The sequence below is a fragment of the Salvelinus namaycush genome, chromosome 35 (assembly GCF_016432855.1).
Source record: "Salvelinus namaycush isolate Seneca chromosome 35, SaNama_1.0, whole genome shotgun sequence".
Taxonomy (NCBI): Eukaryota; Metazoa; Chordata; class Actinopteri; order Salmoniformes; family Salmonidae; genus Salvelinus; species Salvelinus namaycush.
In genome coordinates this window covers 26,877,529-26,900,526 of record NC_052341.1, presented here as the reverse complement: position 1 = coordinate 26,900,526, position 22,998 = coordinate 26,877,529, and the positions used below count along the sequence as shown (strand labels likewise).

At 42.0% G+C, this 22,998-nt stretch overlaps 1 protein-coding gene across 1 annotated transcript; it reads right to left on the bottom strand.

The window, feature by feature from the left end:
* Positions 1 to 3,032: 3,032 nt before the first annotated feature.
* On the bottom strand, positions 3,033 to 22,367 carry ipmkb (inositol polyphosphate multikinase b). Its single transcript, XM_038974817.1, has 6 exons — positions 21,489 to 22,367; positions 20,049 to 20,134; positions 19,105 to 19,201; positions 18,532 to 18,704; positions 7,312 to 7,393; positions 3,033 to 7,081 (listed from the first exon to the last, which is right to left on the bottom strand). Exons 1-6 carry the CDS (start codon positions 21,691 to 21,693, stop codon positions 6,456 to 6,458), a joined length of 1,269 nt encoding a protein of 422 aa, XP_038830745.1. The 5' UTR covers positions 21,694 to 22,367; the 3' UTR covers positions 3,033 to 6,455.
* Between the last annotated feature and the right edge of the window lie 631 nt (positions 22,368 to 22,998).

Below are 22,998 nucleotides of genomic sequence, written 5' to 3'. Positions count from 1 at the left end.
ATTCCCCAACAGTACAGATATTTCCCCTTCTTACTTACAGAGACAGCATTAGGATTCTAATATGTGCATTCTTAAAGCCTGTTTGTGCTCACAGTTAGGTTGTGAATAGGCCAATAAGACTACACATCACCATCCATCTGCATTTAAAAACCTCTTAAGTGTATTACATGTTCCACTGGCACTGACTAAACTAATCAACTATCTTGGGTCTGATTGATACTGTATGTTTACTCTGGTTTCAGTGTTCTGGCGCCACCAAGTGGATACACCCTACAGAGCACTTTCAAAACACAGAAATCATCCCCACATGATGTATTATAAAATCAAGTCAAATCCAATTGTATTGGTCACATGTTATTGCGGGTGTAGCGAAATGCTTGTGTTCCTAGCTCCAACAGTGCAGTAGTATCTAACAATTCACAAGTCTGAAAGTAAAAGAATGGAATTAATAAAATATATCAATATTAGGACGAGCAACGTTAGATTGGCATTGACTAAAATACAGTAGAATACATTCTATACATATGAAATTAGTAAAACAGTCTGTAAACATTATCAAAGTGACTAGTGTTCCATTATTAAAGTGGCCAGTGATTCCAAGTATATGTATATAGGGCAGCAGACCCTAAGGTGCAGGGTTGAGTAACCGGGTGGAAGCCGGCTAGTGATGGCTATTTAACAGTCTGATGGCCTTGAGATAGAAGCTGTTTTTCAGTCTCTCGGTCCCAGCTTTGATGAACCTGTACTGACCTCGCCTTCGGGATGATAGAGGGGTGAACAGGCCGTGGCTCAGGTGGTTGATGTCCTTGATGATCTTTTTGGCCTTCCTGTGACATCGGGTGCTGTAGCTGTCCTGGAGGGCAGGCAGTGTGACCCTGGTGATGCGTTGGGCAGACCGCACCACCCTCTGGAGAGCCCTGCGGTTTGGGCGGTGTAGTTGCCGTGCCAGGCGGTGATACAGCCCACAGGATGCTCTCAATTGTGCATCTGTAAAAGTTTGAGGGTCTTAGGGGCCAAGCAAATGTCTTTGTCAGTGATGTGTAGGCCGAAGATCTTGAAGCTTTTCACCTTCTCCACTGCGGTCCCGTCAATGTGGATAGGGGAGTGCTCCCTCTGCTGTCTCCTGAAGTCCATGATCATCTCCTTTGTTTAGTTGACGTTGAGGGGGAGGTTATTTTCTTGGCACCACTCCACCAGGTCCCTCACCTCCTCCCTGTAGGCTGTCTCGTTATTGTTGGTAATCAGGCCTACTACTGTTGTGTCGTCTGCAAACTTGATGATTGAGTTGGAGGCGTGCGTGTCCATGCAGTCATGGGTGAACAGGGAGTACAGGATGGGGCTGAGCACGCACCCTTGTGGGGCCCATGTGTTGAGGATCAGCGTAGTAGAGGTGTTGTTTCCTACCTCCACCACCTGGGGGCGGCCCGTCAGGAAGTCCAGGACCCAGTTGCACAGGGCGGGGTTCAGAGCCATGAATATTTGTGCAAAATATAATTTCCAGACAGAATATTAAAGTTATGTCTGTATCCGGTGGATAGTTATCAGAACTGTTTTACAGAAGAAGAAAAAAATGTCCAATCTGGTCTCTGAATACAGACATAATTTAGAATTACTGAAAGATAAGTATTCTAATGGCACTATTTATGTGCTTCAGTGACTTTGTATACCCAAATTTGTGTATCAGGAATGCACTAGGCTATAATTAACATTGCAATAGCACTTCAGAAAGCATCTCGTCTGAATGGTGGAAGCCGTTAACTGTCAGTTAAACTGTGGTTTGTCTCCCTAAAAGCGTCTCATTTCTTCTGACTGAATGGGAGTACTTCGCTGTAATCGTCCTAGTCTGGGGCGGGAAAGAAAACCCCAACAACTTGAAGACGAGTCCTGTGACGCAATGTCATTCAAGGCAGCCTACAGCAACATTAAACATCTTGCAAGGGAATTTCAGAACAGCTGACTTCATGCTAAAAACAGATATTACAGCGCTGAAAAAAGCTAGTACTAACAATACATTTAATTAACAGATTCAAAAATATGACATGGCAATTGTATATTAAGCTTACTCGTGTGTTGCATCAAGGTCCAAATGAAACTGGTACGATGAAATATTCACCTTAATCTCCGCTCCTCATAAATAGCTAAACCCCAACCGGCAGGCAGGTAGCACCTGCAGACGGTGACTATATAAGGCCAGACAGTTCGCCAGCCACAAGTTGGGTTCACAAGTCTGGCTAACCATTAACCTCCACAGCTCTCTGGTACTGTATCTGGTGACGCATTTCACCGACTGACCCACTTGTGAGAATCATGTCTTCATATGACTTTGAGCCTATGCATGCATTGAAAAAAGATCACCCAGTCATGTCTGTGCTGTCTGTGTTCTGTCACAATCCGGATTCCATTGCTTCCAAGCAAAATGCGTCTTGGACTTAAAACATCTCTGCCCAGTGAATTGAGAGAGAGAGTGATCGTATCATTGCTCTGGGGTTGCGTGCCGTGGCATGGCTGTGGTGACATAAAGCAGGGTGCGTGTCACTGTCACTTCTCTCCTCCCAGCGACATGTCAGGGCTAAGACCCGGATTCTGTTGCTCCTTCCCCCCTCAGTGGTAAGACCCTGGCTGTCTGGAGGAAACATGGTCACCTCTGACCCTTAACATGCTGCGAGAAGACTATTCAACCTTCAGGAGCACCAACTCCTCCAGCGGTAACCTACTTCTGTCACATTCACAGTTCTCTGTTGTATACTGTTCATTCGTGTAATTTCATTTAATGTCTTTTTTTGATGGTGCTGAAACCAGAGAATTGCTATATTGTATTATATGGTAGCTATAGAGACAAGGTAATAGCAGTAAATAAAAAAATGGCATTGAGCTAGAGACAGAAGCCAAACCCGAGGCTCTAGTCAACAATTCCCTCCTTTTCGGCACCTCCGTTACACTGTAAGCTACAGGTTATTCTTTATTCAGTCTGCACATGAAGGAAAATGGAAGTAGGGAGAACATACATGGATTCAAAGACCACAACAAAAAGATAAAACAACCCGAATTTCATTGGGAATTTTATTAGTAATAATAATATTAATCTGCCAAATATACAGCCATTATTGAATCTCTCTACCTATTATACATTCTCATATAAGTCATTTACAAAAAGTAGTAATTAGTCATCAATTTCGATCCGATCAGATATGAGAGCAAAACAGCAGATACACGTCATCATTTCCCCTGCATATCATGTTACTGTATACGTCAGAACTGAAGAACAGATCAGCCTTCCCCCGGGATGGACAGACAGCAGAACCAACGGCAGGAGGAGATACAACATTCGGACACCACTGATAGTATACTCTACTATACTGGTGCTCCTGAAGGAAGAAGCATGAGACCAGCCAAGGCTCAATGAAACCCAGGACCCGTATTTACAAAGTGTCTCAGAGTAGGAGTGTTGATCTAGGTTCAGGTCCCACAATCTTATTAATTATGCCAAATGTAGGCAGAACTGATCCTATGTCAGGGCTGCGTTTAGTAGGTTTTGGAACGTTCAATTGAACGGAAACGGTGCTGTACTGATCGACCAGTTCAAACGGGGAGGGGTTGGGTTGTGGAATGCTGTCAGCATGGCCACTGCTCTTTAAATACGTCACTCATTGCTACAAGCCACACCTCACCACACCCACCAAACGGGAGCAAGCGTACCGGTCTTTTTAAAAGCGTACAAGAATGTTTTGGGGAAATGTGTTGTTTAGTACAAACCGTTCCGCAACGTAGCAAACGTTCAAGCGAACTGAATACGCCTCTGCACTTATACTCTGAGAATATGGCTGCGTTTAAACAGGCAGCCCAATTCAGATGTTTTTCCACCAACTGGTCTTTTGACTAATCACGTCAGATATTTTTCAGGACTGATCTGATTGGTTAAAAGACCAATTTGTAAATAAAATTCTGAATTGTGCTAACTGTCTATACACAGCCTTTGTAAATAAGGGTTCAGAACAATAATTACAACAAGCTGGAAAATAAGTTGTTGATTCACTAACCAAATCAATCATCTGATTACTTAGCTACAGTTTGTTGCAAAAAAATCTGAGAGAAATTGAGTTTGTCCTGTATATACAATAATGATAACTCACTTCTGATTAGCTCAAGTCTAAAGACAAAATCCAGTCTTGCCAAATGCCACACGAGTGTTTCAATACACCAACTTAAACATTTCAGTCAGGTATTATATAAAACAACTGTGGATAAACGAAACAACATTCCCACAATGGGAAAGTCATTGGTTAGTTCACAGCAAAGGGACAGATTTTATACATTAGCTATATTCATTTGTTTTTCAGTGCATTATTTGTTGTTTTTTTTAAGAATAGCAGACTTCAGCAAACACAAAACAATTTTTGTTAACTTCTTGCCTACTAACTATATGAAGACACCGTTTACCCAGAAAATAGAACCGGTGTGTAAACAAGAGATTTCAATTCATTGTAGAACAAGTCGTAATTTGACTTCACCCAGACGAAACGTAAAGTCCTTGTATAGAGTCCTATCTACCCGTTGTGGCTCTAATGTATTACAACTTCCAGAAGAGCTGCAGAGGGTGTCAATAGTAAACAACCATCTTAGAGGTACCTTATTCAGTAATGATTGACATTACTGTACCTCCAGAAACAGACCACTTATAGCACATCTATAAAACACAATGTTATGAAATTTTTAAAAAGCCGAAAGTGCTTATAGATGGGTTATGAGTTACTTAATGAAGATAGTGTCACTGTAATGGAAATCATTACCACCCGTTCTTTACCTACAATTTGGAAAATTTTACTAAAATAAACAATGCCCTGTTGCAAAATGCTGAAGCTGGTCGCTTGCTAAGGAGTTGCTGGAACAATAAAATGAAGACATTTTGAGTAAATGTAAAGCTGCCAGAATGATGAACGTTTTGAAATGAATATATGGAATAGAAAGAAATAAGGCAGTGAAAATAACAGTCAAAATATCTTCAAAAGACTGTAAACATCTCTCATAAAAGGTTGTTCCTCCTTACCATTTAAAATATGTACTAAATCGTCAAGTTCTTTTGACTGATAAGACTATCATCCAAAAATCATTTGTCTTTTGGTATTAGTTTAAAAATCAACCATAAAAATGTAGCAGGGTCAGCGCATCTGTGAAAATATCTGCATATCTTCTGTTAAAAGAATACATCAAACATTCTATAGCTATCAGGGTTAAGAAGAAGCAAATGTCAACAACATCTCTCCACTTAAACGATTGACAATATCTTGATAGATCACACTGCGGAAGCATTGTCGGGGTAGAGACAACACCACGAGGATCTAATCTACCTCCAGGCCTTCAAGTTTAGAACTCTATCCAGACCTTGCTCCCTCTCCAAAAAATTAAAATTAAGACCAGTACTTTGGCATTCTATTCCTCTGAACATGAATCGCTAGATAAAACAAAACTCAAAATCTCTCTCTGGTCAGTTTGTTAATTCATTGTCATCACAGCAGCATATTGCATTTCTTCACAATTGAACAGACCATGACACACAGCGTAGTGGGCAGAGGGAGGACAACCTACGTTATACAGATCGTCTTCAGCTCTCGTCGGAAAGACGCACGTAACAGAAACGGTAGTAGCATCTGTCGACAGACTTGTGTGGGATGTGATGACTTACGAGGAACTCTTTTTGTGCTATGCTGATTTTTGTGTCACTAATCGTTTGGACAAATCATGATTTCACAGGTGCTCGGATCTTTCGATTTTCGGGAAGGGGACATTTGGCCCATAGGCTTGCCTGAAACTTGCAGAGTGCTTCTGTTTGGGAGGGTGGGGGGGGGGGGGGGACTTCACAAGTCGCGTTAGTATCTCTTAACATCTCACCCGAGAACTTAACAGAGCATCTGACATAATTAAACAAGACTTTAGTTCTTGTTTTCCGAGATTAATATAATCTTAAAAAGTCAATCATGAAAAAGTACCACTGCAAGGATACAGGTTAAGAAGAACAGGTAAGGCAATTTGGAAGCAAAACATATAGCCAGATAGAGAACAGCAATGCTAAAAGTACTTACCCTTTACTGAGTATAACTTAAAAATTGATAAATACAAATCATTCTGGGACAATTTAAAAGACAAAAGGATCTGAAATGAAACAAAAAGACACTTTAGGCACATTATATAAAACCTACAACATATCATATGCAAGCCAACAAAACGAGGGATAATCATTTGAGTATTGATTACAGTAGTTTACCTGAGTTAGATACCTGTTAACAGTGGTTAGAAATCAAGAAGCACATACGTCGGACAAAGAGTTATGGAGAAATGACTTCATTGATATAGTGCATATAGTGCAGTGAATCACGGGGCAAGGGGACGAGGGACTGGGACTGTAAAACACAGATTAGGTACACTTGACCAATGAGAGACAAACCACTGGAGAGAGAAGGTTATTGGTGGAGGATCTGCTGCAGCACCTCCAGCAAGTGTTTCAGGCCGTAGACGTAGCCTTGGTCCTGGCTCTCGCTGGGGAAGACGTGAGCAAAGTCAATCATCCTCACCTCCACTTGGCTGGCCCTCTGCTCTGGCTGCGGCTCACCCCGACCTCCCTCCCCCACTTCCTCTTCTTCCAGTTGGGCTTTGACACCGTTGCCGTTGGGCTGCTCCGACGACACCAGACCTGGGCACTTCCACGTGCTGTTGTGCGCCTGGGGGTTGGGGTCTGGCGTGGCGTTGCCACGGTGACCCCGGGTGCAGCCCTTCTTGTGCATGGCGTACATGGTGGACAGGCTGTAGTCGAGCGGCACGGCAGCGCAGACGTTGTTGTTGTGTTCCAGTACGTCCTCGTTGGGCTCGCAGCAGGCGGCAGACGTGGTCTTCTCTGGGAGGCCCCTGGGGATGTGCCCCTCCGGGTTGGGAGGAGGCAGGCCCTCGTATACAAACAACAAGGAGCTAGCATAGAAGGTTAACTGGATCTGGCCCTCGAACCATCTCAGGATGTTCTGGACCTTGAGGATACTGGCAGTGATGGCGTCTTTTCTCAGACTCGTCCCATTATAGAAGAATTTTGATAAACCTGGGAGAGGAGAGGAACGGGAGAGGTAATTATTGTTGTTGTTGAGGAATACAATGTTTTCTGATAAGAAATGACGGCGATGATTTAATCTGTTTAGGAAACCGCGTCGGGCATCGTCTAATTGAGAGCAAGTTTGGCTAGCAACTACAAGTGAAACCCTGTGGAAATAGACAGAAGGGTAGACATGTTGTTTATTTTGTGCCGGGGTTATTATTGTTTCAGGAGCTCACCGTCTTTGACGGTGTCCTTGAGGAGGCCTCGTCCGTAATGTTGGTCATACGAGTCATAGCCGTCAGAGTTCACCTTGTACACCTGGAGGGTTCGAAAGACAGAAAGGAAGAATGACATTTATTTAACTAGGCAAGTCAGTTAAGAACAAATTCAAATTTTACAATAACGGCCTACCCCGGCCAAACCCTCCCCTAAACCGGACAACGCTGGGCCAAATTGTGCCCAGCGTATGGGACGCCCAATCACGGCCGGTTGTGATACAGCCCGGGATCGAACCAGGGTCTGCAGTGACTCCTCTAGCACTGGGATGCAGTGCCTTAGACCGATGCGCCACTCGGGCGGCCAAGAAACAGTTAGACGCAGCACATAGTGCTTCCATATGAGAACAAACAATAGGCCTAACAAGCAATGCTTAACTTCAAAAAGGAGATGACCCGTCTCCATATAACAAACTCAAAGTGATTACAATCATGGGTGGAATACTCCCTCTGGTGGTGAAATTATTTTTACACACAATTTGCTCAAAACATTTCGAATATGATGCACATATATATGTGACATAATATGATACAGATTTTTCCCGGTGATATTAATAGTAATGCGAGTAGAAATCAGAAGTCTGTGAGGACTCCGAGATAATTCCATTCCCACGCTGAGAGGAGCAAAACTATTATCTACACCAGAGGGATTCCTCCCTCCATCACTCCAGAACATCATTATCAGTAATTAGTCTTATCGCTCTGTGGTGATCAGCAGATTTTTCCATGCTCCGTGCCAGAAAGCCTTTGACCCTGGGGCAAACACAGGGCATGTCAGTGGACGACCCTCGCGCTGAAAGGTCTGTGTTCTTACAAAGCCTACACTATGATGAATCTCATTCACGTACTAGTCTACCTGATTGACTAGTAAGAGGAGCTGTAAGATGGATGAGAAAACAACCTGGTATGGCAGAGCTGGCCAGTGCAGGTCCTAGGTCATGTGGAGGGAAATATTCCAGAAGTCAAAAATACACCGGTGGTCCTCAACATCCATTTCCCAAAGCAGAGTGCGACAGGCACAAATACGCATTCATTTGCTGATTGACATTTGAGTTAAAGAGTTTGTATTTGAAAAGAGACTAAATTGTAGCACGTTCCCTGTTTACTCCACAGCGTGGGACTAAAGGAGATGAACAGTTATGTTATCATGACCCTCGAGACCTGTGAGGAACACCCAAAGGAGGGGAGGGCATAATGGTGATTGGGGTAAAGGAAAGGTCCTAGTCAACAGATCTGAGATCAGACAGATAGAAGCTAGCTCCATCCTGTTCTACTGATAGCTAGAGGCTTCCTATTACTGACCTCCCAAGAGGCTGCTGTTCGGTAACCAAAAGACAAACTCAAAATGTTGTCGCGCACAGAAAAAGGGAACAAATGAGTCACTGACAAAAACAAAACAGGTGGGGTTTTGAAGGGGTTCTAAAAGGCATCAATGTGGGTGACTACTGGGTGCTGGCCAAGCAACTCCAGTAGGGTCTTAAAAAACACCCACCATGGACGCCCACTGGATTTGCCTGAGAAAAGACAAACAAAAAAAACAAAAAAATTAGGATAGGAAGTACCAATGGAAAACTGCCAGGTGAAGGCTTTGTTCGGCTCTCTAAGGTGGAAGAGCTAACGTGAGGTGTAGTTCTCCCAACATCTCCTCTCCAACTGATGCACTGGGCCAGCTGGTCTTAAATACCAGCTGGGCCTGCGCAGGTGAAACACATCCTGACTAACGAGGTGCTAGGTTACACACGTGAAAACGGAGAGAAAAACCCTCGCCTGTAACACTACAAATACTGAACACGGCTTAAATTTTTACAACAACTAGTACTACAGAATTAGTTACACAGGCAAGATAATAGACCAGCAAAGTGGGGCGTTTAACTGATTAGACTATTTGCCATGCATTCAAATACCTTTTGTCTGTGTGTACTTTTCAGGTATGTACAGTGCATTCGGAAAGTATTCAGACCACTTTCCTTTTTCCACATTTTGTTACGTTACTGCCTTATTCTAAAATGGATTAAATCAATATACACACACAGTAACCAGTGATTAAAGCAAAACGTTTTTCATTTTTATTAAGTGAAATATCATATTTACATAAGTACTCAGTACTTTGTTGAAGCACCTTTGGCAGCGATTACAGCCTCAAGTTTTCTTGGGTATGATGCTACAAGCTTGGCATTTAGGGAGTTTCTCCCATTCTTCTCTGCAGATCCTCTCAAACTGTCAGGTTGGATGGGGAATGTCACCGCACAGCTATGTTCAGGTCTCTCCAGAGATGTACGATCGGGTTCAAGTCCGGGCTCTGGCTGGGCCACTCAAGGACATTCAGAGACTTGTCCCGAAGCAGGAGCAGGCTTTCATCAAGGATCTCTCAGTATTTTGCTCCGTTCATCTTTCCCTCCATCCTGACTAGTCTCCCAGTCCCTGCCGCTGAAAAACATCCCCACAGCATGATGCTGCCATCACCATGCTTCACCGTAGGGATGGTGCCAGGTTTCCTCCAGACATGACGCTTGGCATTCATGCCAAAGTAATCAATATTGGTTTCATCAGACTAGAGGATCTTGTTTCTCATGGTATGACAGTCCTTTAGGTGCCTTTTGTCAAACTCCAAGCGGGCTGTCATGTGCCTTTTACTGAGGAGTGGCTTCCGTCTGGACACTCTACCATAAAGGCCTGATTGGTGGAGTGCTGCAGAGATGGTTGTCCTTCTGGAAGGTTCTCCCATCTCCACAGAGGAACTCTGGAGTGCTGTCAGTGACCATCGGGTTCTTGGTCACCTCCCTGACCAAGGCCTTTCTCTCCTGATTGCTCAGTTTAGCCTGGCAGCCAGCTCTAGGAAGAGTCTTGGTGGTACCAAAATTCTTCCATTTAAGAATGATGGAGGCCACTGTGTTCTTGGTGACCTTCAATGCTGCAGACATGTTTTGGTACCCTTCCCCAGATCTGTGCCTCGACTCAATCCTGTCTCGGAGATCTAAGGACAATTCCTTCGACATCCTGGCTTGGTTTTTGCTCTGACATGCAGTCAACTGTGGGACCTTATATAGACAGGTGTGTACCTTTCCAAATCATCTCCAATCAATTAAATTTACCACAGACTGACTCCAGTGAAGTTGTAGAAACATCTCAAGGATGATCAATGGAAACAGGATGAACCTGAGCTCAATTTTGAGTCTCATAGCAAAGGGTCTGAATAGTTATGCAAATAAGGTATTTCAGTTCATTTACTTTTAATACATTTGCTAAAATTTCTAAAAACCTTTTTTCATATTGTCATTACAGGATATTGTGTCTAGATTGAGAATATTTGTATTTATTTAATCAATTTTAGAATAAGGCTGTAACGTAACAAAATGTGGAAAAAGGAAAGTGGTCTGAATACTTCCGTATGCAGTGTAAATATGCTGACGTGTAAGGCCATGTTCAGTTCAGTGAATTGGTCAATAAAACTATATAGCACGTGGTAGTATTTTGCAGTCCAGCTGTATTGAAATCTTGCGAATGGCATGACTGTTTAACAAAGTTTGAGGAAAGAGACGCATTGAGTTTTCCATATACCAAGGCAACACTGAAAGCTGCTCTATACTTAATCCATGATGTCAATGTAAAAGCATAACAATCCTGTTGTTGAGGGGGCCAATCAACTATATTACTATAGGCTGGATTTGGTCATTGGGGTAGAGATGAGGACTCTCCTGTAAGTCATTATGGAATGGAAGAATAGTGGTATGTTGGTTTTAGCCCTGTGTGATTGATTGGTCAGTGACGACCAACCCTGTGTTCAAACAGAGAGACTTCAGAATGGACCCGGATGAGAAATGTAACTCTTCACATAAACATTAACCTAAACATGTGTGAGGTGTGAAGCCAGTCAGACAGTAACTGGGAAGTAGGGCATTGGAACAGGTGATGTTGGACTAATGAGATGAATCTACAGTGCATTCAGAAGGTATTCAGACCGCTTCACGTTTTCCACATTTTGTTACATTACAGCCTTATTCTAAAATGTATTAAATGAAACATTTTCCTCATCAATCTACACACAATACCCCATAATGACAAAGCGAAAAAAAACAGGTTTAGAAATTTTTGCAAATGTATTAAAAATAAATTAACAGAAATACCTTATTTACATAAGTATTCAGACCCTTTACTGTGAGACTCGAAATTCAGCTCAGCTGTATCCTGTTTCCAATGATGATCCTTGAGATTTCTACAACTTGGAGTCCACATGTGGTAAATTAAATTGATTGGACATGATTTGGAAAAGCACCCACCTGTCTATATAAGGTCCAACAGTTGACAGTGCATGTCAGAGCAAAAACCAAGCCATGAGGTCAAAGGAATTTCCATGCTGTGAGGATGTTTTTCAGCGGCAGGGACAGGGAGACTAGTCAGGATGGAGGGAAAGATGAACGGAGCAAAGTACAGAGAGATCCTTGATGAAAACCTGCTCCAGAGCGCTCAGAACCTCAAAATGGGGCGAAGGTTCACCTTCCAACAGGACAACAACCCTAAGCACACAGCCACGACAATGCAGGAGTGGATTTGGGACAAGTCTCTGAATACTTATACAATTGCACGGATAAAGAGATTTTGTTTAACAAGTAATATTTTACTTGTCATTTTGGAGTAACTTTTATTCTAAATACGAATATGATATGTTTCTGAACACTTATACATTGAGGTGGATGCTACCATGATTGCTGATAATCTTCAATGAATCGTGAATAATGATTAGTGAGAAATGGAGAGGCACAAACATCATACCCTAAGACATGCTAACCATTAACAATAACGGGAGGCTAGCTTTTTTTTGGAGGGAGGGTATGACATTTATGCCTCTGCAAGGCATAGTCTAAAATAATATAATTTCCCCATTGTTTTAGCATACAATATAGCTCAATATTTGTATTTATTTTTGTATTTTTTGCTCATCTATATCAAGGTTGCCAATAATTTGAGGTAACTAACTGTATGAAGTAATCTGAAATTGTAAACGTAACAAATATATATATTTTTAAAAGTAAATAAAAAAAGAGACTAATAGGATAACTTCGGAAAGTATTCAGGCCCCTTGACTTTTTCCACATTTTGTTACGTTAGAGCCTTATTTTCCGTCATCAATCTACGCAAAAACAGGTTTTTAGAAATGTTTGCACACAAAAAAAAACGGATACCACATTTACATAAGTATTCAGACCCTTTAGTCAGTACTTTGATGTACCTTTGGCAGCGATTACCGCCTCGAGTCTTCTTGGGTATGACGCTAAAAGCTTGGCACACCCGTATTTGGGGAGTTTCTCCCATTCTTCTCTGCAGATCCTCTCAAGCTCTGTCAGGTTGGATGGTGAGCATCTCTGCACAGCTTTTTTTCAGGTCTCTCCAGAGATGTTCGATCGTATTCAAGCCCGGGCTCTGGCTGGTCCACTAGGACATTCAGAGACTTATCCCGAAGTCACTCCTGCGTTTTCTTGTCTGTGTGCTTAGGGTCGTTGTCCCTTAGCACACAGGTCCTGAGCACTCTGGAGCAGGTTTTCATCAAGGATCTCTCTGTACTTTGCTCTGCTCATCTTTCCCTCCATCCTGACTAGTCTCCAAGTCCCTGCCGCTGAAAAACATCCCCACCTCATGATGCTGCCACCACCACGCTTCACCGTAGGGATGGTGCCAGGTTTCCTCCAGACGTGATGCTTCAAGCCAAAGAAATCAATATTGGTTTCATCAGACTAGAGAATCTTGTTTCTCATGGTCTGAGAATCCTTTAGGTGGCTTTTGGCAAACTCCAAGCGGGCTGTCGTGTGCATTTTATTGAGGTCGGTCAGAACCAAGGCAAAGAAACCCCACTCAAAAGGTACATGGACAAGTATGGTAGCAGATTCTCAGCAGGACCAAGCCAGCCATACAGAATGGAGGCAAATCAGATATTTAAAAATAAATAATAACAAAAGCAGCATCAACAGTCAAGCAAGAAATGTACAAGTCGAAAGGGGAGGTCTGGCCTCTGGAGAAGGAATGATATACATCATTTTGGAATGAAATACACTTTGAAAGGGAAAACGTATGTAACATACTTTTTCTAGTTTTACAAAGTGAACCAAATCCTGCAGCCATCAATTGTGCGATGATGGGTGAACGTTTTCCCACTCAAGGTCTATGCGTCTCTTGGATAGGACACTAGCAAAAGCGATTGCATCCTGCATTGCCCGGGCACCATTAAACCAGTAGGTGGTAGACCAAAAAGGGCGAGCAGAGGGCACACTTCTACATTGACTCTAAACATAAGGCATTGTTGCAAAAACACTTGACCTAAACACAACAATCTTTGAATCGTCCTTCTAGCTCTGGTTCGGCTGCCCAGGCAGGTTTATCAACACCTGGTAAAAGCCCTTGGAGGGATTATTGACATTGCGTTCCTGTGATTACAATGTTAACGGAAAACAACTAGTCTGATTACGGAGATGAGGTCATCGGGTATTGATTCTACTTGTTCAATACTAGTGAGTGTACAAAACAACAGTGTACAAAACAGTAGGAAGACCTTCCTAATATTGAGTTGCACTCCCCTTTGGCCCTCAGAACAGCCTCAATTTGTCGGGGGATGGACTCTACCGGGTGTTTAAATGTTCCACAGGGATGCTGGCCCATGTCGACTCCAATGCTTCCGACACTTGTGTCAAGTTGACTGGATGTCCTTTGGGCGGTGGGCCATTCTTGATAGACATGGGGAAACTGTTGAGTGTGAAAAAGCCAGCAGCGTTGCAGTTCACCTGGCACCTACTACCATACCCCGTTCAAAGGCACTTAAATCGTTCGTCTTGCCCATTCACCCTCTGAATGGCACACAAACACAATCCATGTCTCCATTGTGTCAAGGCTTAAAAGTCCTCATTTAACCAGTCCCCCCCCCCCCTTCATCTACACAAGTGGATTTAACAGATGACATCAATAGGGGATCATAGCTGTCACCTGGATTCACTTAGTCAGTTCCTAATCTTTAGTACACTCAGCGTACTGAGTTGAGGTCTGGCAAAAGTTTTTTCCTTGAACTTGATTTTTCTGACCATGACAACCTTGACATAACAGATAAACTATTAATATAATGAAGACAGTGAATATCTACCCTTCATATTGAAATAACCTCATATCCTGCCCTTCTCTCTGCCTTTACTTTCTCAAAATGGTTACTAATGCCAAGTAACCACATACGATGAGCATTTTAGTCATTTCAATAACTTCCTTTCAATAAAACTTTGAACCCACCTGTCGCTGACTTTAACTAAATATCTGTATTGTACAGTCTAGCAGTACTTTGAGATCCAACAGAATAAAAACGACAAACTTTCTGAGCATTTCTACCTCAAAGCGCCATGATGATCAAGTTGACCATATCAGTGCATTTGGAAAGTATTCAGACTTCTTGACTTGTTCCACATTTTGCTACGTTACAGCCTTATTCTAAAATGGATTAAATTGTTTTTCCCCCTCAAACTGTGGGAGCTTATATAGATACTGTAGGTGTGTGCCTTTCCAAATCATGTCCAATCAATTGAATGTACACAGGTGGACTCCAAATCAATTTCGAGTCATAGCAAAGGGTCTGAATACGTAGGTAAATAAAGGTATGATTTTTGAATTTTCTATAAATTCGCAAAAATGTCAAAAAACTGTTTTCGCTTTGTCATTATGGGGTATTGTGATGTCATTATGGGGTATTGTATGTAGATTAAGGAGATTTTTTATTTAATCCATTTAAGAATAAGGCTGTAACAAGAGAATGGGTCTGAATACTTTCCGAATGCATTGTAAGCCTATTTAACACTACCAATAGCCACCAATGCCTAATTTAACTAATATTAATCTATTTAATATACAGTTGAAGTCGGAAATTTACATACACCTTAGCCAAATACATTTCAACTCAGTTTTTCACAATTCCTGACATTTAATCCGAGTAAAAATTCCCTGTCTTAGGTCAGTTAGGATCACCACTTTATTTTAAGAATGTGAAATGTCAGAATAATAGTAGAGTGATTTCAGCTTTTATTTCTTTCATCACATTCCCAGTGGGTCAGAAGTTTACATACACTCAATTAGTATTTGGTAGCATTGCATTTAAATTGTTTAACTTGGGTCAAACGTTTCGGGTAGCTTTCCACAAGCTTCCCACAATAAGTTGGGTGAATTTTGGCCCATTCCTCCTGACAGAGCTGGTGTAGCTGAGTCAGGTTTGTAGGCCTCCTTGCTCGCACACACTTTTTCAGTTCTGCCCACAAATTCTCTTTAGGATTGAGGTCAGGGCTTTGCGATGGCCACTCCAATACCTTGACTTTGTTGTCCTTAAACCATTTTGCCACAACTTTGGAATTATGCTTGGGGGTCATTGTCCATTTGTGACCAAGCTTTAACTTCCTGACTGATGTCTTGAGATGTTGCTTCAATATATCCACATAATTTTCTTTTCTCTTAATGCCATCTATTTTGTGAAGTGCACCAGTCCCTCCTGCAGCAAAGCACCCCCACAACATGATTCTGCCACCCCCATGCTTCACGGTTGGGATGGTGTTCTTTGACTTGCAAGCCTCCCCCTTTTTCCTCCAAACATAACGATGGTCATTATGGCCAAACAGTTCTATTTTTGTTTCATCAGACCAGAGGATATTTCTCCAAAAAGTACAATCATTGTACCAACGTGCAGTTGCAAACCATAGTCTGGCTTTTTTATGGCGGTTTTGGAGTTGTGGCTTCTTCCTTGCTGAGCGGCATTTCAGGTTATGTCGACATAGGACTGTTTTACTGTGGATATAGATACTTTTGTACCTGTTTCCTCCAGCATCTTCACAAGGTCCTTTGCTGTTGTTCAGGGATTGACTTACACTTTTTTCACCAAAGTACGTTCATCTCTAGGAGACAGAACATGTCCCCTTCCTGAGCGGTATGACGGCTGCGTGGTCCCATGGTATTTAAACTTGAGTACTATTGTTTGTACAGATGAACGTGATACATTCAGGCGTTTAGAAATTGCTCCCAAGGATGAACCAGAATTGTGAAGGTCTACATTTTCTGAGGTCTTGGCTGATTTCTTTTGATTTTCCTATGATGTCAAGCAAAGAGGCACAGAGTTTGAATGTAGGCCTTAAAATACATCCACAGGTACACCTCCAATTGACTCAAATGATGTCAATTAGCCTATCAGAAGCTTATAAAGCCATGACATCATTTTCTGGAATTTCCCAAGCTGTTTAAAGGCACAGTCAAATCAGTGTATGTAAACTTCTGACCCACTGGAATTGTGATACAGTGAATTATAAGTGAAATAATCTGTCTGTAAACAATTGTTGGAAAACATTACTTGTGTCATGCACAAAGTAGATGTCCTAACCGACTTGCCAAAACTATAGTTTAACAAGAAATTTGTGGAGTGATTGAAAAATGAGTTAATGACTAAGTGTATGTAAACTTCCGACTTCAACTGTACACCATCACAAAGAAACCCATTATAATTTTGTTTAGGTGGGTCTTAAGTGGGCTCCCGAGTGGCACAGCGGTCTAAGGCACTGCATCTCAGTGCTAGTGGCGTCACTACTGACACCTTGGTTCGAATCCAGGCTGTATCACAACCGGTCGTGATTGGGAGTCCCATAGGGCGGCACACAATTGGCCCAGTGTCGTCCGGGTTTGGCCAGTGTAGGCCATCATTGTAAATAAGAATTTGTTCTTAACGGACTTGCCTAGTCAAATAACGATGAAATAAAAATAAACAATTTATTAAGAAACATTATGATGTTAAGAAAATGTATTTCAAAAGAACAGAATAGCATATTTTGAGTATAATTATGTTCTCTTATTACGTCTGTAGCCTAGGCTATATTGCTGTGCCGTGCCAATGAAATCAACTAGTTTATTTAGCAGCCAAGACACGTTTAAATTCCCCTGTCCTTATGACAATCAACACATATATTTTACAATTACAATATAATAGAAAAAAATATCCTGAATATTTTCCCCAGACAAGCTATTGCTGAGTGTCGCTAGTATTCACATGTTGAAAACATGGTGATTCTACAAAAAAAGTGATATTCTGAAAGAGCCCAACTCCTTATTTTTTTAGTTGTTTGGCAAATGTACACTACCAATCAAAAGTGGGCTAATTGATCATTCGAAAACCCTGTAAGAAAACCCTGAGCCTGTAATCGAACCCACAAATTCTGATGCTCCAGATACTCAACTAGTCTAAAGAAGCCCAGTTTTATTGCTTCTTTAAATTAGAACAACAGTTTTCAGCTACGCTAAAATAATTGCAAAAGGGTTTTCTAATGATCAATTAGCCTTTTAAAATGACAAACTTAGATTAGCTAACACAACATGCCATTGGAACACAGGAGTGATGATTTCTGATAATGGGCCTCTGTACACCTATGTCGATATTCCATTAAAAAAATCTGCCGTTTCCAGCTACAATAGTCATGTACAACATTAACAATGTCTACACTGTATTTCTGATCAATTTCATGTTATTTAAAATGGACAAAAAAAAAGGTGCTTTTCTTTCCAAAACAAGAACATTTCTAGTGACCCCAAACTTTTGAACGGTAGTGTAGGTGTTCGAAAATTTAGTATCTGCTCTTTCCGGTGGTATATAGGAATCAAAACTCTTGGACTGCATGTGGCTCTGTAGGAGGATTGGAAAAATCTATTTTTTTGGAGAGAAAAATATTTTTAAGCATGCGCTCCTTCACAAACTGTGCAGTTCATCAGTCAACTTCAGAACGGAATAGGCATTTACTGCAATTTCAGGTACAAACTCAATAAAACAAGGAATACATTTCAGGCTTTTCAAAAACATTGCTCTGCTATTAAGATCTTTTACTGTACGAGAACTTCGCTTGAAGAGACAATCATGTTTACATCGGAGAGGGGTTACTCTTGGCCGAGTCTCACCCGCAACCTCCACAGGTGGCATAGAGGACGGGAGAATTTCTCAGCTTTACACTTCAGTAATAAGTAGTCGCAAGTATTTTTTCGATGCCGCTCAATAATTGCAGCGTAAAAACAGCCTAAGGTACTGCCTCCAAGGTCTCATATAGCCCCTCTCATTAACATGAATGGCAGTAGCAGTTAAGAGAGGCCTTTTCAACCCAATGGGAGGGGCTCATAGTGAGGCTGAATAGGGAGACTCACCCTCATTCCGAGAACCAGGAAGCCAATCTCCTCCATTAGCGGGTACTTCTTGATCTGCTGGTCCCGCTTCTCGTAGGAGGCGTAGGGGTCGTAGCTCTTCTGGCCTATCTTCACGTCCATAATACAGGGCTTCTGGAACCGCCGAGTGACATCCTCAAGTTTCAGGTACAGCTCTGTGATGTCATCAGAGGGCGGCGCAGAAATAAGGCGTGGGAGAGAGACATTTTGAAATAAATCAACACATTTGGCCACTAGAATGATAGACGAGGCTTTGTTTCACCACTACAGTGTCATGTTTCTAGTAGCAAAGCAGAACACTGTCATGATTGTTTACATTTAACAGCTGGAGAGCTCCGCTGTGAAACCATCAGAATGACAAGTCTTTTTGAATGAAGTGCTGACCTAGGATCAGTTTAGCCCTTTAGATCGTAATGACTAACATTTTATGGGCAGGGAGGACCTGTTTCTAGATTAGCACTTCTCCTCTGAGTTTATTTGGGAATACAGGCCCTGGTACATGTTGAAATAATATCCCAGGTAGGTTTAAGGATTTTTCTATGTGCTGGTGTTTACCGTTAGGAGATTCAGGAGAGGACCAGGTGCCAAAGTATTTGGGGAGGTGATGCTGAAGGACCAACAGACACGGATCACAGCAGTCCTCGGCGTAGACCTGTCAGAAGCAAAGGACGGTTAGGACATACTTCATACTGGTTGAAGAATCATATCAGCTCCGTTAAGGGAACTATTCACCATCTCTATGTGGGAATGTCTGTCTTTATTGATGGGGATGTTGTTTTACCAACATGTCGCATGGAGAACAAATATTAAGAGTCATGCGATAGTACAAAACAAACATTATTTTCCTTCCCTTTCATCGTTCACTACAGTGAAATGATGGTGGTGAAAGTAGCCAAGTTTGTAATACGTGATTCCTCTATAAGAGAGTATTTCCAAAGCAACCATTTCATCCTGTGTACATCTAGTCCACTTCAACAATAGTAGAGTAAGCGGTGCCAGTGGGATATCTCTGATAATGCTTTGGCTAAATGTTGTTACAGTGGACATGCTGAGGCAAACACCTTTCTTAAGCCCTTAAATAAACAGATAGCCCTCTGGTTTATACGTGGGGAGTGTGCTGACCTTGCCCATTGATTGAGCTAGTAGAGATGTTGTGGACTACATTACTGTGCCCAGTATTGCCATAACAAAGGCCCCCAGAGCCACTGTAAAGGGGACAGACGGCTAGGCTTCCTTAAGAACTATTCTGGGCGATTGAACGATAGAACGGTTTAGGAGTAATCGCTCACTTTTTGTTAACTCCTTTAATCTGCCCATCAACTTGAACATAAACTTTGTTCAAACTGACATGGGGGAATTGCTCCCTAGTAAAAAAAAAAATTGAAAGTGATGCAGAACAGCAATTTCATAGAGCGCACACTGTACAGTGAAAATGATTGTACCTTCAGACAATAACATACATATCTATTTGTTTTTTGCATCAAAAGGTGGATGGTTACCATGCTGTAGAACTGCATCTCTCTAGGACCTCGGGGAGGGGGCTGTAGCTGTTTGAGTACTGTGCCATCAGGATGTTGCAATATGCCTGTTGGGGAAAAAAAGGTGTGGGCCATTCTGACACTTAGCAAAGATCTAGTACTGGTTGCAGCATAAAGGTCAAAGTCAGAATATCTCAAAAAGACATCCTTCCAGCTAAATAATCAATGATCAGACATGACTGGATTGGAGAATGTGACCGAGAGCGCCCTGGCTTTCACAATTGTGCAACCATTTTAGAACTGTAGCTTCTTCAAGAGAGAAAGAATGGAGGCCTTTCTAAAGTATTCAGACTGGGCCAAACAGTTTGCCAGTCATACCCAGCTGAGAAGTGCAAAGGTTAACTTGTATTTAACGTGAAGTCATAAAAAACGCCCGGGCACCAGTATCATATATAGTAAGACACTTTACACACACTCTGAGTCTTGGCTCCAATATTAGATAGAATGGAGTGGGGAAAGAATGGACCGCAATCCACTCAACTAAATGTTACTGCCTCAGGCACAGATTGAACCTTACAACTAAAATCAGTTGAAATAGTGAAATTGAAAACTGAGAAGCACCGGCATGTTTCTGTACGTTACGTCATATACAGTAGGCTATGCTGATTAGAATATGCACCGGTTGGTTGTGGGATTGGGGATTACAGCTAGCGATACTGTCTATGACAGAGAATTTACCCCGGCCTGGCCTTCCCACTGGTAGGAAATGAACACTCCAAGCGTCAGCGTTTAATCAACTCAGAGGTTAAACGTGTGTCAAGAGTCTTGACCTAAATACGAGTCCGACACCCAAGCCCTGGCTGAGGGTAGGATTCAACTGAAAGGCTCTTAGCAGAGAGACAACGAGGATTACATCCTACTGACACTGGCGCTCTGTCACTGTCTCCAAGGACAGAAATAATACATTGGCCCTTTCAGCTAAGGGAGTGTTACTTCAAACATTGGATTTGTAAGCCTAATTCATGATTTGGGCTATAGCCACTGGTAAGTTGCTTGGTGAGTTTGTAGGCTACAACTAAGTGGATGATCAAGCGTGATAGTGGTGATAGAAGCCAAACTGGATTTCAGTTGCTTGATAACAATAGGAGAGCAGATACTACAGGCTTCAACTAAAGTACACAAAAGGCTACAAGCAGGTGCTCTATTCTGTTATTGACTGACATTATGAAACCTATCACCATGGCTTGTTTGCCCCATAGCGTTGTCCTGGTGATAAAGAATCCTGGGGGGGCAAGTTTAGCCAACTTCTGTCAGCTTTTCTGAGGTATTGTCATTGAACAAAAAGGGAGCTATTCTACCATGCAGACCAAGATTGCACAATTAAATGTAACTCAGTAGTGGATAAACAACATGCACCGTGGCGGCGAAAGGAGAACATATTTGATAAGTCCAGTCACTGACCTACTTTATCAACGCCATACTTATGACCGGCCACCTGATGGGAGAGTGGCACACATCCGTTCAGGTGCGCCGCCTGCGATCCTCCCTGAGCGGTCTTCTCTTTCACTGAGCCGGAGAGGCAAGTTCCCAGGTTCAGCATGGGACTATTGATTTCCAGTCTTCCCAAAGCTAAAGATGAGTCCACTATCTGACGTTGAGTTGACATTAGCAATTCAATGGTTTTCAAAAAATAAAATAAAAATAGTCAATCTATAATTCACATGTTGATATTATGTCATCAGAGCGACCCCAGCACGATTTCGAACACCGAGGGATGTCTTCATCGAATTCGTCAAATGGGCTCGCGTTAATAAGCACCAAGTCTAACCTATTATTTACAATGTAGCGAGGCTCCAAAAGCACTGCTACAATGATTTTCATATCTTCGTCGGCAACATTAATACACTCTGGCCACATCCCACTTCCTCACAAGGGAGACGTACACACTCCTCTCACAAAAAAATGTTCTGATGACACAAGACCGATATCCGCATGCAATCTCGAAAAATGTTTGTCTCTTCGAAACTACCTCGAGCGCGACCGTATCTTTGGCTATTTGGGATACATACAAAAACAAGCCCCGTTGTTGTCTGCTTACATTTACACGTCCCACAATGCTAAAATACAGGCTGCTAGCGGTGACATCACATCTGACACACAGGCTCCTCAACGCGAAATTGTTTCTCAATCAAAAATAAGCACGGGAAACAATGTAATGACGGACACACTATCGATATCTTTAAATAGTTGCAATGACGTTCACATTCGAACAGTACCCAATGTGGGCGGCTATCAACATGTCATCTTGCTGGCTACCTACCTAACCTACACTTGCGACACTGCCCCTACTGTCGCAATTCTGTCTACTTCTGGCAACAGCTTCAGTGCAGTGGCTTTTCCATCACTGTCGGAAAAAAATGCCTAAAAATTATAATGTAGACTACGCCTACTTTCTAGATGAGTAAGGTAAAACCATAATTTGATTTAATGTTTTACATTTGCATGAGGTTTATCATCACTGTGCACAAAGGAATTTAATGTAGTTGATGACTTTATCATTCTGAAACTTCAAGTTGTATTCGTCGTATGTACGGATATACGCATGATATACACTCATGGTAAACTAAATGCTTACATGCCGGTTTCTTCTCGGCAATGCAAAAACAAAAGGAAATAATAAAAAATATGAATACGAACATAAAGTAAATGGAGTCATGGTACGTTATCACTAGTTTTCTTTCCAGCGCTTTGATTGACGTCACATCCTGTAAATAAGACTCAAGAACAAATCACACTGGCCCTATAGTGGTAATTATAGGCCTTATCTGTTGTAAAATCTTCGTCATTGAGCCACATCTTGTAAACATGGTTGGTTTCTAAACAAGTTAATTGCATTCGAGATTTCCACTCAGCAATCATAACTTTGGAGATAATTAGTATACTGTTTATAGACCCACCCATAATGCATAAT